The sequence below is a fragment of the Phallusia mammillata genome, chromosome 3 (genome assembly GCF_965637545.1).
Source record: "Phallusia mammillata chromosome 3, kaPhaMamm4.hap1.1, whole genome shotgun sequence".
Lineage (NCBI taxonomy): Eukaryota > Metazoa > Chordata > Ascidiacea > Phlebobranchia > Ascidiidae > Phallusia > Phallusia mammillata.
In genome coordinates, this window is record NC_137254.1 from 26253253 (window position 1) to 26270694 (window position 17442).

The 17442-nt window shown below is 36.2% G+C and overlaps 2 protein-coding genes across 2 annotated transcripts in view; one reads left to right on the plus strand and one right to left on the minus strand.

Moving 5' to 3' along the window:
• LOC145219894 (uncharacterized) overlaps positions 1–12476 on the minus strand; it is a 21224-nt gene extending 8748 nt beyond the window's left edge. Inside the window, exons 1-8 of the mRNA XM_080087197.1 lie at positions 12422–12476; positions 12211–12224; positions 12090–12153; positions 11838–11930; positions 11640–11759; positions 11456–11575; positions 3773–3892; positions 3589–3708 (exon numbers count right to left, since the gene is read on the minus strand). Of these exons, the coding sequence (XP_079943323.1) occupies positions 3589–3708; positions 3773–3892; positions 11456–11575; positions 11640–11759; positions 11838–11930; positions 12090–12153; positions 12211–12224; positions 12422–12476 (706 nt within the window). The remainder of the gene's footprint in view (positions 1–3588; positions 3709–3772; positions 3893–11455; positions 11576–11639; positions 11760–11837; positions 11931–12089; positions 12154–12210; positions 12225–12421) is intronic.
• A 3729-nt stretch (positions 12477–16205) lies between these two features.
• On the plus strand, positions 16206–16955 carry LOC145217337 (C-type lectin domain family 4 member E-like). Its single transcript, XM_080084592.1, has 2 exons — positions 16206–16302; positions 16682–16955. Exons 1-2 carry the CDS (start codon positions 16280–16282, stop codon positions 16944–16946), a joined length of 288 nt encoding a protein of 95 aa, XP_079940718.1. The 5' UTR covers positions 16206–16279; the 3' UTR covers positions 16947–16955.
• Positions 16956–17442: the final 487 nt, after the last annotated feature.

Sequence of the window (17442 nt, forward strand, 5' to 3'; positions counted from 1 at the left end):
GGTCAGATAAATCAGTGGTTCCCAACCTTTCTACGCCACCGGACCGGCAACAAAAGATCGTAGTAAATGCAACAGATATTTGTATGCTTTTTGTTCACCAAAGTTGTCGTTGCGCAACGCAATGCAAGGTTTAGTCATAGCCGATGTATTTAGGACGAAAAATTGCAACCAAACGGCAATCAACTTAAACAACAAAACGCCAATCTATTTACATACAAAATCAATATTAGTGGGATGTTTGCTGTTGTTTAGCTGTCAGTATGAACCTCAATCTTAAAAGTGAAGAATAACTTTGATTTACAAAAAAAAAACGTTGAATGCTAAACGCAAGTTATAAGAAAACAATCATAAACGGCACAAAAGCTTTAGAAAATGCTGTACAGGCGTTTTCGTCCACCAGGTTGCATATTTAACAAAAATGTCGTTCAACTGGTGTTAATGTTAAACAAAAATACTAGTTGTTTCTATCCATAACTTGTATTTTCGCTGACGTTTCGTCCACCAGAACGGTAGGACTTCTTCAGAGCAATGAATGACGAATGCAAGCAACAAGCGAAAGGCGCAAGAACAGCGTGATTGATTTATGATTTATCTGGCCAGTCTCACAAAGTTGTTTAAAACAATTTTCGTATATTTTAGTTGGTCAACCTGAACATACAATGATGTGCGTTTCCTACATTGGACATTGGTTTGTTGGCAATGTACCTGGAAATTAAAACAGCAGCACAATGGAAGCTAAAGAGAAACTGGCAGGTTTGTTTCCCAATTTACATGTAGTTTACATATTACGTGTACAATGTTGCATGGGCCTAATGTATTTTTGAAGGGGGTTTTGAATTGAGTATCCGTTGTTAGTCTTTCAAATCACTTATGTTGATGATGGCATAAGGCCATAAGCGATCACCATAACGTCTGAGAAAAAATTATGTGGACTTTTTTCGTCCCGTATTACCAGTATATTTTCCATTAGGATTTTTTCGGTTGTTGGCATGGCAAACAGTCCAAAAGAAATTTTGCGTTTTGTAATAATAGCGATCGTCATTTTGTTGCCTAAACTTGAATTATGATTGAAGAAAAGTTGCCCATCACGATTAATATCCTTGAATTAATGTTTATTTAATGTCAAAGCGCCGATAGATAGACGAAATTTAATTTACTATTCGTAACTAGCGTGTAAAATCTATAGGCGTTGTATCCCTAAACAGGTATAAGATACTTAGTGTTCTTTCAAAATAATAATGAGTTGCTTTTATTTGTGCTCCTACTCTGCTTACCAAATTTATTTTTCAAATACCCGATAAACCTGATGTCTGTTTTACGAAATTAGTGTGGAGTTTCTCACAACTGTATAGATTTTTTAAACACCAAAAGTCTCTTACAAGACGTATTCTTTTCAATATACGTTTGTATTCATACTGCGACAGTCATAACAAAAGTATGATTATTTGGATGAGATGCGCTAATACACACGCGTACAGACGTGTACAACTGATTAATTGCGACAAAACACTTGACAATTTGTACAGTGTACATTTACTGAGCTATAAGATCAGGTATCTTTACCAACATGTTACGAAACGGTTTTGGTAATAAAATCTCAGCAACTTTGAGATGCTTTGTACAGACAGTATAGATACCAAAATTATGGGGTAACATAGGTACACAAGACACGGACTTGAATAACAGCTTTAATAAAAAGCAAATTGCCAGCGACGTAGAGTAAAACGCATTCATTTTATTTAAACAAACGTTTCGAAAAAACTATGATGACAATAGTTTTGTCGAAACGTTTGTTTAAATAAAATGAATACGTTTTACTCTACGTCGCTGGCAATTTGCTTTTTATTAATGGGGTAACATGTTTGTAATATATATGCTTGCTTATGTTGTGGTTCAAAGCGTTGGGTGTATATTCAAAAATAGGTTGAATTTAAAGTCTGTGTGTTTCAAACCACAAGGTTGTAGTGACAAACTCGTAAAAACGATTTTGCTTGGACAAATGATTTGATTTTTTATTCCTATCCACCGTGCCTATGTAGGTACAATCAATGTTTTTTAAACTAATGATGTATATGCACCATTTTTTTAAACTAATACGGAAAACATACAGACCCTTTCCTCGTAAAATATTAACAAACTTTGTTAGGTTTTCTTTATTCACTATATTTGCAATCTGTTTGGGAACATGGAACACAACGGCGAATTATAACAAATACAATTCTATTTGCGTTTGTTTACAGACGTTTACAAACAACCGAATAATTTGCGACAGAGGACGATAATTCCAATACATATGTTTCCAGAAAATGATTTGGTAACATACTTATATTTCAATGGTTATATTGTGGCCGTGTTGCGACTATGTTTAAACGACATTTACAACACCGGCTGTTTCAACGAATAAATTACAGCAGATTATCTAAAAAAGCAAGAAGACATTTATCATTGAGCAATAGGCGATGCCACTAACTTCAATTTATATATACAGCATCATTTAAAATAATGTCTTATATTGTGAACACACTTAAAATTCAACCTTTTGGCATGATTAAAGTCCAAACCCGATTCAGGCAAGTGAATTGGTTGGTGATGGACACGCTTGCGATTGTAATGGGATGGTTAACATAACATATTATAAATGGTTAGACAACATGGGTAGTATTTTGATGGCGAACCAATGCAATAATCGCTCACTAAGGCAATTATTGCTCACAGATTGCAAAAATGTTATGACTACATAGGTAATCATCCATTGCAAAATTTCGAACATAGTAAAGTTGGCCACAGTCCCCACTGTTGTTTGGTTCACCCTGATGAAAATCGGTGTTGGTGTTGGTCGCGGGAACTCCATCTATATATTTCCAGACTCCTTCGTGTTCAAGGTCATTCAAACCAATCCAGTAGTATCCGGGGGGTCGCGTTTCGATCATATTTGTAATAATCCAGCTAACCGTGTAGATAATATTATTAATAAGGCCCAATACAGGGGTCGGCAACCGTTTTGTACGGCGCTATTAAACTGAAGTTTTGTCGCAGACCGGCCCAAATGTTCAGCTATAAATATATGTTACTATTGAAATAAGTTATTATTATTTGCACTTGCCAATACAACCGTATGTAAGGATTGCATTATATAAATCATTTTATCATCCCTGGGATGCACGGACTGCTACAAAAATTTCGAAGCATTTAACGTAATAAAGTAGGCGGCCTGTTAACGAACTCCTTACGGACCTGTCCCGGGCCACCCGGTGGTTGCCGACCACTGACCTAAAGCATTTGCACGTTTAATAGCATTTTACACTTATTTTATGCCCTAAAATAATCCAGGTATGTAACCCCACCGTTACTTACGTGGTTCATCGCAAAGTAATTTTATGAGAAAGTACAAGTCGAGACAAATGTTACGTACTTGCGAACAGTCGCATTTCTCATTCCCCAGGTCGCCAAATCTCCACCAATTGACTTACAGTATCTCCTCGCGTTTGCCCAATTTCTTTTAGTGGTCATAATCACATGGTCATGCTCTAGCACAAAGTTCAACACTAATTCATATTTTGTGCAAATACATAACACTTTGATAGATACCTTGCTCACAATGGTTTCCTGAGTACCAAATGTTGCAAGAGCAATTGTAGGCAGTACTGGTGTCCAAACAAGTTCCGTTATTCTTGCAAAGGCCGACATTAGTCGAGCAAAAGTTGGGTCCTTAAAGTATAAATGTTAGTGACATCCAGACATTTGTGATATTCTGTTTTCTAATCAAGCTTACGACACCGCTTGCCATCTCCTGTATAGTTTGCGTTGCATGAACACTGATAGCTACCCACGGTGTTGGTGCAAGTTGCATGTTGATTGCAGTCATGAGTTTGAGTTGAGCACTCATCAATATCTAAACACATTAACTCGTCAGAAAGATTGACAGGCTATAACACGTGAACGATTACAACTGAGGTTTTTGCAACTTACCTTTTTCGCACCGAATTCCACTGAACCCTGAATCACACAAACACTTGTAATGTCGGGATTGAATGACGAAAAATCCACCATTAAGACAGGTGCCTGAATAAAAGACTATTAGTATTTGCCAATGTCAACGGTTCGCATATGGTTGCTAAATCGTCTCAGCATTAAATCTCTTCTCTGAGGCAGGGGTTCCTATTCAAATCCTGCTAGAGAAATAGTTGAAATGATACTACTGTACATATTTTTATTGTCATTCCAATAGTAATAACTTCCCAGGTTTTACTTGTTACAGTGATTTTTTCTTGTGGTAGTAATACAAAAACTAATTAGAGATGCAATATTGTGATGTGGAAAATTTGGCAATAAATGTGGGATAAATGTGTCCATTAAAAAAATGTTCGTTGTAATGGTAGAAATGAAACTGGGCTTTGCCTTTTTAAACACTTCGTTTTGTGTTGTTAAGTTGCATCAAGCAAGCAACTGACATTGCCTTTATAAACAGAACAATGCGAACATGTAGCCTACTGCTTTGTATATTTTTTATGCCTTGATAGTTCACGCTAACGTCAAATATTATGTTCGATTTTTTTTTTCAAAATATTATTAAAAAAGAAATATTTATATAGTCAACGGTTACCTTTGTGTCTTTCAAGCTTAGTGAATTGTCCCACCTCTCCCAACTCGTTTTGAAGGTTTAAAGCCTAAAAATCGTGTCTTTGAATGTTCTGTTGAAACTCGCTTTTGAGAAAAGAATACTTACCATGAAATGAACTCCTACAAATCCAAAAACGATTGTCAAAAAAAGAGCAAAAGCAATTCCCAGAAACAGTCTTTTCGAAGTCGTAACGTTTCCGGACAAGATTTCGGACAATTGTGACTTGCCTGGCTGGTCTTGCATTGTTTTGCAATCTAAAAACTCTACGTTATCTCATGATTTATCCAATTATCCCAATTTATGCAAAATACTTACGTTGATCTGGAGTTGTCATCTCACCAATTTTGCAGTTTTCTTCTTGAACGTCCATGGTTATGTATTTATTTGAAGACATTTTTTCGTTAGAACGGAGTTTCTTAAAGTGATCTTTTCTTCGGTCTTTTTACTTTACACTGTCTGGTGATTTTGCCAAGACCCACAATTTACGTTGCAGTATCTACCTTTTTTCAGAGTATTTCAATAATGGCTGAAAACCCTATTGCCCACTATGTATGTGGAAAATAACGTTGACAAAACTAAATTTGAAAACCGTTTAAAAAACAACGTGACTGTAGACACCTTTCGCTGCAAATGCCACCAAAACAAAGGCAAGGTAGATGTGGGCCGTTATATAAATGCATCGAAATGGTTTGTTTTTTGCACTAATGACCACAACTTGCCACACGTTGCGCCAAAGGAAGAGAATGTCGTTAAAATTGCCATAAATCAATCGCACAAAGTGACTGGTTTCTTTGAATTCCTAATGATTGAACTTATACGGTGTGTTGTTGCCGTCGTAAATTTTTGGCACGCATTTAAACAGTTTCGATATGTCTTGACTAGGGATGTGCTAAAACTGCAAATGTTCTGTTTGGTCGAGCACCGAGCATCGTGCATTATGACATCACAAAAAATCCCCTTTCTACGTTTTAGCTCTACAAGGCCTCTTACGTCACCGGCGGTGTTTTATTAAGCTGTACATGCCCATAAAGTACGCGTTTTTTCCCAATCTAGTGCAGTGCTTGTCAACCTTTTTTGAAACGGTACACCCTTTTAACGTTTACACAAAATTTGTACACCCCAGTAAAAAAATTATTCAACCCTGTAACTCACTGAATCTGTGGTCCTAACAGAAATGATGATGAGCGCAATATCAACAAGCCATAATCCACAATTCACTTTCTACATCTGAAAGAACCACCATTAACAACGATTATCAAGTGAAATATTAAATTATGATGTCACAAATAGAGTTTTGTAACTTAAAATCTGTGAACACTTGAGATGCATGTTGTGCCAGGTATTGTACATTCCAGTCAGTCTGTTCTAAAACTGAAACCTGCCTGTTGTGATACCTGGTCATAGGTATATTATATTTTTTGTCTGGTACACCCCAGTACACCCCATCAAAGTGGTACACCCTTTAAAAATTATGGTACACCCTGGGGTGTACAATACACCCGGTTGAAAAGCACTGATCTAGTGCATTTAAAAAATCATTCGTTTTAGTTCATGGACACCCTTTAGAACAGGGGTGTCAAACTCGTGGGGTTCGCGGGCCACATTGCAGTTTGGGAATTATGCCGAGGGCCGCATGTAATTTTTAGTCTAGTTTTATACACTTAAACAACCCTTTCGCTTCGACGACCGCATTGCAGATCCTTATTTCACCAACGGCCGCCAATTATCTGCTGGTTTTTGTTTAAAAATTACAAGAAAAAGGTATATTATATATATTATATACCATCTACTAACGCCCCAAAAGCGCAGAATAATTTCCAACTTAATATACAGATTAAGCTCCACAATGTGAAGACCAGCAGTTTTAACTCTATTATTACGTCATAATCTATATTGTGACGCTTTTCGTACCTGTTTTTTTCACATTGTTTGCACATAATTAGGCTGGTAATACTCTTTTCAGTGACACAAAATCTGTTTAGGGCAGTTTAAAAATCAAAAGTTTTGGCAAAGGAGTTTTAATTACATCACGCCTGCCAATACATATATTTTAATGTGGCCGTACGGCCGCGGGTTGTACACCCTTGACTGAAACTTTAAGGAACGGCTTAATTACTACCGTTTCTATTCATAACATATGAATTTGTATGTATAAATTAAATTTCGGTAAACGTCTGTTTAAATAATAGCTTTAAACTTGAAAAGTAAGAAAAATTTAGTATAATTAGATAAAAATCTGACAAAATACTACAATTGTTGTTCACTGTTCGTGGGCCGTATTGGAGGGCTTCCGCGAGTTTGACAGGCCTGCTTTAGAACACTAGTTACATGTGTTAACAGGGCATGAATATGCAAATTACCGCTCGGGTCAGTTTGTGCAGCTGCTCGGCCGAGCACCGAGCATTAAAAACAGCGATGCTCGGTACCGAGTACTCGGGTTCTGGCTCGGCTCGGCCCATCCCTGGTCTTGACCGATTTATCCTGACCGTTAAATTCAAAGCTACTATTGTTAGACTTGAACGGGAAAAAAACCTTTATCTGCTGTTTGGAATCAATTTTTGTCGTTTTAGAATTGTAAAGTTATTTTTACAAAGGGCTTGTTTGTAGGACTTTGAAGAGCCTAGTAATGATGAATAGATTGCATGTGTTTATTGACAGCTATTACCCTGTGCAGCGAGTTACTAAGCAATTTACGCTCGTGGGCTCATCTCTGTATTTTGCTCACTCTTTGCCTTAAGGGTTATTTGTATTCCTGCGTAGTTTAATTACATTCCTTAGTTCCGCTTAAAGTCTCTCATTTTCTTGTTGCTTTCCTCAGTTGTAGTTTTCGCGTTTACTTGACTTATAGTGTCGATCTCTGTTGTTTAAAGCTAATAAATATTATTACGTTTATGTAGTCAATTACTGCACCCTGTTCTTGCTAAAAGCTGATATTGGTTAAAATATTCACGTTACGTAGGCTATTTAGTTTTTTTCGTTAGGTACTGTAGCTTTAAAATCAATTATCTGAACTGCTGCCCAAAAAAACATTTTTATGTATTTTAGTTTGTCAACTTGAACTTACAATGACGTACTGTTCTTTCATCGGACATTAGTTTCATTTATGAGTTGGCAACGTCACTGGAAATTAAAACAGCAGCAAAATGGAAACTAACCAGAGTTCAAGACTCACAGGTTTGTTTTTTTAATCACATAATTTACATGCTGTGTGTGGTGTTTTATGCATAATCAACTTTCAAATAGTCCTTTGAATCGAGTATAAAATGGGTAAAACTACTGAACGTAGTCTTTCACATCGTAAATGATGATGATGGCATAAGCGATTGCCAAAACGTCTGGTAATAAATCATGTGGATTTTTTCGGTCGTTATTTTTAGGATATTTTGGTGCCAAAAGCGATTTTGGTGTTTGCAATCGTAATGATCGTCATCAAATTTCCATTGTGCTGCCAAAACTGACATTGGACTGTGATGAACTGTTATCCTTGAATGTTTGTTTAACGTCACACCACCGTACCGCGGGAAAAAAATCAATTTGTTTTGCTGTATGATCTGTAAGCGTTGAACCCAAGATTGCTTTTGCAAAATCGGTTGAAGAAAGATCGATTCATTTAAATTTGTGCTATAAAATTTACGACAATATTTTATTAAAATATATTTCTAACATTTGATTTTTAGTACAAACATTTTAAACTTTTACCTGAAAACCATTCATTTACTTCCAAATTGATGTTTTACGAAATCCATTGATAATTAATTCACACACAAATTGCCTGTTAAGTTACTCACAAACAATCAAATAGCATGTCACACAACATATGTAAGTGACATCAGCACATTGAACTGGCGTTGTTAAAAGAATTTAAACACAACAATATCTACGTAAAAGTTTCACCATAACTTGGTCACATAAGCAAACAAAACTTATTTAATTAAATGTAAACGCTTTTTATGCAGTCTTTCTGATAAGTTGTTTGCAAAACAAAACCAATAAAACAAACACGTTTTTGCTCCTACCAAATAAATCACCTTCAACCTTCTAAACTATATTCGAAAATATATATTTTGCTGTGTGTGTACAAGAGTTATAAACGGGTCTGAAATTGAGCCCGACCCCAGCCCGTACCCGAGAATACAAGCGCGAATCCCGACCCGAACCTGAATCGTTTTTAAAAAACTTTTTCAGGCCCGAAACTCTGATTGACAGGCCTTTACAAAGATGTTTTCAGAAAGACAAAGAGAACAATCAGAAAAGACTATAATAGACAATGGTCTTAACTGTGGCGTTTTCGAGTCCATCATAGCTACTGAGTTAGTTAATTTTGTTTTTTAAATTACTGACACACCGTTAGAAGTCAGACCCGAATCAAGCCCATTTTTTTAAGAAACCTAAGGCCGAACCCCCCAAAATCCCGTTCTGCGTAATGCTTTCCTGAGTAAAAAATATTGCAAGAGCAACTGTATCCAATATAGGTGTGTCTAAGCATGTCCCGTTATTCTCGCAAAGTTGGCCTCTGGATTTTTTTAATATTGTGCAGTTGTGTCCAGGAACACAGAACAAAGAAGGAGGTAGCCATGACGCAGTGTACATTTGTTGTTTTAGCACTTACCGCACTAATTTCCATCTGTGTAGTTTGGATTGCAGGAACATTGGAAACTACCAGCAGTCGTTTTGTGCAGTTATTAAAATAAGAGTATGTACTTAATGGCAGATGTGAAGTCTTTCATTTTGAAGTCGTACAAAACATTTGGTTCAATCTAGTTTTCCTTTTTGGTTGTTTAAACTGTATTTTGACTCAAGTATCTTAGTCGGGACTACAAGTGTCGTTCCCTATGGAATTGTAAACCTACGATTTGAAAAAACTAGAAATTGGGACAATAACTAAGACACGATTTTACACATTTTGTCCTGTGTACTACAGTCTTTTTCAAAATTACTTGGGTGGACTTTAGTAGTTTTGCGCGCCAAATTTTTTTTGTAAACTTAAGGATTACAAGTGCTTTCAATTTATGAATTATGGTTGTGGTTGCAAGGTTTAAATTACCGTTACCGTTTGTCTTTGAACAAATGTTTGTGTAACTGCAGCGCTGTTGCGTGGACAAAAAAGCAAAAAATGCTTTTCTACCGTACCAACTGTGGCGTTGTATCTCAATAATTTGTTGTAAAACTAACATAAAGGCTTTTTGTGCCTAATTGATCAAAGAATAATACAAAAAATGAAAAAATTAAGTATTTTGACAATTTTTCGCTGTAGTGGTTGTGTTGGTCATATTGGAACCAACATATTGGCCAAAACGCATACAGTCGTTTATTTTTCTTGCAAGTAAACCGACAACTTGCGATAAAGCACACTCCAATGTGCAGTAGCAAATTAAATCCAATATTGTCTCTTTTATAGCGACACAAATTGTATGTTAAATACTCTGTTACATAATGATTTTATTAGAAAAAAACCTACTGTAGGCCAGTGGCGTAGGCATCCAAAAATTTTGGGAGGGGCCAAATGATTTGTTGTCTAATACAACTTTTTGCTAACGCTCAGCGTGCTTTTACCAAACACGTGACTTGCCAAACTGTGGTTCGACGGAACAGCCAAACGCTTTATTGATTTATTCCATGTCTACATAAATCAAAAAAGCATGGATTTCGGCTTACAACTTGGTGACAAAAGTCATTTTTGGTAATAAATATATTCCTTTGATAGTTGAGAGACGAAACCACAATGATGAGGGACGAAACTACACTAAATTTAAGTTTATCAATGTAACACTTTGAAAATTTGGGAGGGGCCATGGCCCCTTTGGCCCCTCCCTGGCTACGCCTTTGCTGTAGGCTACTTAAAAAATAAGGATTTCGTCAAAACTGTAAAAGTGCATAGGCCAATAGACAAAAGCATAGCCGCATATAAACATAATCTTATCAAAATGTCCCTACTTTACAGAAAAATGATAATAATTAATCTTTAATAATATACAAAATCAAACTTAATCACACATTGGTTTCTGCACGCCTGAACTAAGGCTAAATGTGCATGCATTCTATCAGAATTATGACAAATGAAAGACGCTTTCGTGACTGCAGTACAGTACATGCAAAAACAACCTAACACTATAGCAAGGACTTTACTTAATTACAACGCAACTGGTTTCATAAAAAGTGTATGGGTTTTACACATTAATCGATCACATTTAAAACGTTATGTTATTTTGGTGTGAGCCTTAAGTAGTTCGCTCGCAGATGGCCAACTTGCGCCGTCCACATGGGTGGTCATCCATTTTGAATCCGGTACCATACAAGTAAGCGCAGTCGGAACCAGCCACGTCGTTTGGCTCACCAGGAAAAAAATCGGTATTGGCTCTTGTCATTGGAACACCGTCAATGTATTTCCAAACTCCTTCTTCTTCAAGGTCATCTAATCCAACCCAGTAATCCGCTATTGGGCGCGTTTGGAGCAAATTTTCGATAATCCAACTTTAGATTTAAAAGCAAACAAATAAAGTACAGTAAATGCAACGGGTTGTTTTATCGCACAAAAAGTGGAATTCTTGGACCTGCAAAGGGCCGCTATGGAATTCCATTTAAAAAGCGTTTAATTCTTTCTTCGTCTTTCGTTGATGTTACACAATGTTTTATGTGTCTAATAAACTCGGTACCTGCGAACAGTTGCATTTCTCATTCCCCACGTCGCCAAATCTCCACCAATTGACTGACAATATTTCCTTGCGTTTGCCCAATTTCTTTCAGTGGTCATAATCACGTGTTCAAGCTCTAATACAGAGGTGTTTGTAAAACCAAATCATATTTTGTGCAGTTTCATAACGCCACCAATAATACCTTTCTCACAATGGCTTTCTGAGTACCATACTTTGCAAGAGCAATTGTAGGCAGTACTGGTGTCCAAGCAAGTTCCGTTATGCTGGCAAAGGCCGACATTAGTTGAGCAAAAGTTGGGTCCTTAAAGTATAAATATTAGAGACATCCAGACATTTGTAATATTCTGTTTTCTAGTCAAGCTTACGACACCGCTTGCCATCTCCTTTATAGTTTGCGTTGCATGAACACTGGTAGCTACCCACTGTATTTGTGCAGGTTGCGTGTTGATTGCAGTCATGGGTTTGAGTTGAGCACTCATCAATATCTAAACATATTTATTGGTTGGTAAGACTGACAGGCCCATAATCCGCGAACAATTTCAACTGAGGTTTTTACAATTTACCTTTTTCGCATCGAATTCCACTGAACCCTGAATCACACAAACACTTGTAATGTAGGGATTGAATGACGAAAAATCCACCATTAAGACAGGTGTCTGAATGAAAGACAAATGGTTGCAAAAGCGTCTCAACATTAAATCTCTTCTCTAAGTTTAAGCTAACGTTAAAGGTTATGTTCGAAATGTTTTTCGATTAAAAATTAATTTACCACTTTTATTAGGCACCTATAAGAACTATTAATAGTCAACGGTTACCGTTGTGTCTTTCAAGCTTAGTGAATTGCCGCACCTCTCCCAACTCGTTTTGAATGTTTAAAGCCTAAAAATCATGTCTTTGAATGTTTTGTTGAAACTTTTTAGAAGAAAAAATACTTACCATAAAATGAACTCCTACAAATTCAAAAACGATTGTCAAAAAAAGAGCAAAAGCAATTCCCAAAAACAGTCTTTTAGAAGTTGTAACGTTTCCGGTCAAGATTTCGGACAATTTTGACTTTTTTGCCTGGTCTTGCATTGTTTTGCAATCTAAAAAACTCTACGTTATCTCATGATTTATCCAATTATCCCAATTTATGCAAAATACTTACGTTGATCAGGAGTTGACAGCTCACCAATCTTGCAGTTTTCTTCTTGAACGTCCATGGTTATGTATTTATTTGAAGACATTTTTTTCGTTAGGACGTAACTTTTCTTCGGCTATTTTCCTTTATACTGTCTGTTGATTTGTTGAAGACCCACAATTTACGTTGCAGTATCTACCTTTTTTTCAGTGTATTGCAATAATGGCTAAAAATCCTATTGCCCACAATGTATAGTTGTAAAATAACGTTGACAAAACTAAATTTAGACACCTTTGGCTACAAATGCCACCAAAACAAAGGCAAGGTAGATGTGTCCTGTCATATAAATGCACGGAAATGGCTCGTTTTGTACTAATGAGCGCAGTTTGGCACACGTTACGTCAAAGGAAGAGAATGTCGTTAAAATTGCCATAAATCAATCGCACAAAGTGACTGGTTTCTTTGAATCGCTAATTAATGAACTGATGTGGTGTGTTGTTGCCGTCGTAAATTTTTGGCATGCGACAGTTTCCATATTCCTTCACTAATTTTTGCCTGGCCATCGAAAGCGAAATTACTTTTTCCTTTTCGGTTTGTTTGCGAGATTTGAACCTAAAGAAACCTCTAACTGTTATTTGGAAATCAAATTTCTAGTCATTAAATATTGCAGCTTAATTACTTTCCACAATAAGTCATTTTAGATTTGTAAAGTTTTTTTTTTTTTACTAGGACTTGCTTTTCAGCTATTGCCCTGTTCTTACCAAAAGTACACACTGGTTAAAATATTTCACTAGTTTATGTAGGCTATTTCGTTTTTTCGTTACACATTGTAGCATTAAAATAATTCTCTGACTAGCCACACGAAACTGTTTGAAATCATTTTTGTGTGTTTTAGTTGGTCAACTTGAACATACAATGATGTGCCTTCCATATATCGGACTTTAATTTGTTGGCATTGTAACTGGAATTTAAATCAATAGTAAAAATGGAAACTAAAGAAAAATCAAAGCTGACAGGTTTGTTTCTGAATTCATATGTAGTTTACATAGTACGTGTACAATGTTGCATAGGCCCAATTCATTTTTAAAACAGGTTTTTGAATCGAGTATACCTATGTTAGTCATTCAAATCGCTCATGATAATGATGGCATAAGCGCTGGCCAGACGCCTGAGAATAAACCGTGTGAGTTTTTTTCGTCCGGTATTCCCAGTATATTTCTCATTAGGGTATTTTGGATTGGAAACGCGCCAAAATCAATCTTGTTATTTGCAGTTGTAATCTTTAAATTTCCACTGTATTGCCAAAAAAATTGCGATTGCAGTCAAGATGGCCACAACAACTGATATCTTTGAACTAACATCTTTAAACCTTCAATGGACAAAACATAAGTTATATGTAATGTATTGATTACAGCTCTGCCCAGTTTTTTTAACACCATTCCTTTGTGGTAACGCTTGTTGGTTTGATGTAGTACACTTATAATGAAAAAATACGTTATGGTATGTGGTAGGTACTAGTTAGTTTGTTGCATGTGAAAGTAATATGACGTCACAAGGAAACAATCTAACAAACCAAAGGCATTGTTATTTCATTGTTTAAACAATGGTTTTGTAAAACTGTGTTTTTTTAATGGCAATCTTTACTGCGTGTAGTTTGAACTTTCACACTTGCTGCCATCATGTCCTATAATCGGGGAAGAAGAAATACGAAAAACGCCTACATTGTTCCCGACCGAAAAAACACCACCAAAACCCTTTCAGGTAACCTTAGCTTGATTTTTTGTAAGCTTTTAAAATCTTTTTTGTGTTTCATGCAGGTCATCGCTTGGGTGGCTTTAAACCGACTCAGCCACGGTCACTGCAACACGTTGTTAAAGATGTGGACGATTTGCGTGGTGTAGTAGTAGGAATTTCAAGTGTAATGCTTATCACATTCATTTGCGGATTTGCAACAACTTATATTTTGGTATGTAGCCTTGGAAAGAGTATCGACGCAATGTATACTAGCGCAATTTTTCCATGTTTATTTATTATCAGGAGTGGGTTTAGTTTACCGTAAACATCCCGCGCTCTCAAACATTTTTCATGATGTCAAAATCCAGTTGCACATTCATAAGATTTTTTCTTTGCATTGGAATCTTACATTGTGGTTTAGATATGTTCTTGAAGCCTAAACACTGAAAATTCCAGTTCAAATTTTTACCAGGGTTTAAAAGAGCGAGTTGTTTTGTAGGTGCCGCGTTTTGTTAGAATACTTAGGTTTGGTAATGTTATGCTCAAAAGTTGTTTTGTAGCGAAGGGTTATTGTTGGCTGCATATATATAAGTTATAACCTACCTAAAGTGTGGTTACATACTACTTTCAGATTTTGGGATACGAACCGCCACAAGAAAAATACAACGGTATTACAAATATAGTTTATTCGTAGTAGGCTACTGTGCTCTTAACAAAATCCCTTTTTTACAGGTACATGTCTCAACAATGGATCATTTAATTTTAGTGTTGAATCACTTGATTTCAATTGCATTTGTACTCCGGAATTTACAGGACACGATTGTGGAATTGGTGAGTTTAGGAGCAAAACCCTTTAAAATTTGTTTTTGGTGCATGTGCGCATCTGGATCGCTGGATTTCAGCTAAAATTTTCAAAAAGTACTAACACGTTTATATGTTTACACACACCACCTCTTACCTAAAAGGGTAAAACTGTTAAAATACGCAAGAAACCGATTAAAAATAAATAGTATGAGGTTTTTATCCAAAGCGTTTTTTAATGGCGTGGTCTTTCAAATCATTTGAAAATAATTCAAAAGCCTTTTTTTATCTGTGTTATTTGTGACATTTAGACATAGATGAATGTTTGATTGGGACTCATAACTGCAGCCACCAGGAGGATTGCACAAACTTATATGGAGGTCACCTGTGTACTTGTAACTCAAACCACACTCAAAATGGCACCCAGTGCAGTAAGTCATATCAAAAGATCTGACAAAGTTACGAATTGGATCTTTTTGTCCAACGTGCATAAGACTAAAAAGTACTGACTATATTTACTTCGTTGGTAGTTTCTGATTCGATATTGCAATGCGCGACCTGGGCAATGTTATAGCCAAAGAAACAATTAAACGGTGGGAAGTTTTGTAATGTGTATAGGCTTTACTTTTAAAATAGTTACAGCCGAGTATAGTGCGCCTAAAATAGCATTAAAAGTACAAGTCGCCTAAAAATTGTATCAATTTGCAGCACCTAACTACTGTTCTTCTAATCCGGGACTTTGCATACATGGGACATGTGTGGATACAACTACAGATTATGATTGTTTATGTGAACGTTGGTGGGAAGGCAAAAACTGTGACAGTAAGCTGCTACGCTACATAAAACAAATGCTGTCCAAAATTTATTTTTATATTTTTTATAGGCAATTATAATTTGAACTTAAATTAAATTTGTAGCCTCTCAAGCTTGCTAAACGAAAACAAGAAATGTTCACAGCGCGTAGAAACGTTTTGCATCCAACTTTATTCTGTAAACCTAAAACTTATGTGTTTTATGTTTATCCTTTGCAAATAAATTTTACTTCACAATAACTCGCTCATTTTGTTTTCCCTATAAATCACGACAAAGTATAGAATCAGCTAAAGCAGTGGTTGCCAAAATATATGCTTGACAATTCTAAACATTCTTATTCCTTCCCAATAGACTATATAGTGGATGCTTAACCATACAAAGATCATTGAATTAAAGTTAATTTCTCCCTTCAAGTTTTAAAATTGTATTATATATGTTGTAGTTCCAAGTCGTCATGCATTGTCAAACAGATGGCGCAACTGGACGAGTGCAAGGGCACTTTGTCAAAAGCTCGGCGCAGACTTAGCGCACTGGGGAATGCAAGATCCAATAGTTAGAAGGTAAAATATTAAAGATTCAAACGATGTGTATTTATTTACCAAGCATTACTGGTTGCCGGCTATAACTATACTGGCAACTGTATTTGAACTAGCAACAAAACAATTTACTGAATATGCTTGTGAACACAAGTGTTAACCTTTTAGGCTTAACTCTCTTCGACAACAATACAACACCATTAAAGAAACATTGATTACTGTAAAATAATAATTTATAGTTGCTTTAGTAAGTGGGTCCTGAGTTGGGACCCAAATCCGAATATGTAGGCATAAAACCAGGGCAGAACCCACTAAAAAATGTGATTCAAACCCACCAGCCCTGTACCTCCTCTACTCAAATATAGGATTTTAGCTAAAAATATTATGAATTGTTTTTTACCAGACGATTAGTCGATTTCTTGCTTCGTCCCCAAGGCGGTGCATTTTGGATCGGTTTAACGGACCTAGATGTGGAAGGTGAATGGAAGTACATTGATGGTGTAGCAATAACAGACAGCAATTCCAATTTTAATCCCAACGAACCAAACAACCTTGGAGGCTCAAATGACGCGAATTGTGCCGTGATAAAAGAATATTATGGCTTTCGAATGGACGATATTGACTGCGGTGCACTCCGAAACTCAATTTGCGAGAAAAGTCGAATATGAACTTCAGTTTTATGGCATTTTTCTTGGTAGTACAATAAACTTTACATTCAAAAGTGATGCACTTGCTGCCTCAGTTGCTTTTAAAGCCGCCCACGAATGATTGTTACTTTTGACAAGCGACATTGGACAATAACGATCAAATTTGTTGCAATCGTTGCGAGTTGAAACATTTGACCGTTTAATCACTCGAGGCTTTGATAAATTTTGCAGAATTACTCGATCGCCAAGCAGCCGTTTTGGCTCCGCTAATATTTTTCCAGGTACATTTTTTTTCGTTGAAATTCAGTGTTGACACAAATGTACGTCCTAATTTCCGTGTTCTCATTCCAACAGGTATTCCATGATAGTTTCCACACGGAATATGCGCAATCAACATGCTTTTCTAGATATTTTACCAATGCCAATGAGGATATGGAAGATATGTTTTTGTATTCACTTTGGTTCGTAACGACCTAGCAGTTAAGGTATTTCTTGATATTGTCCTTATTGTAAACAT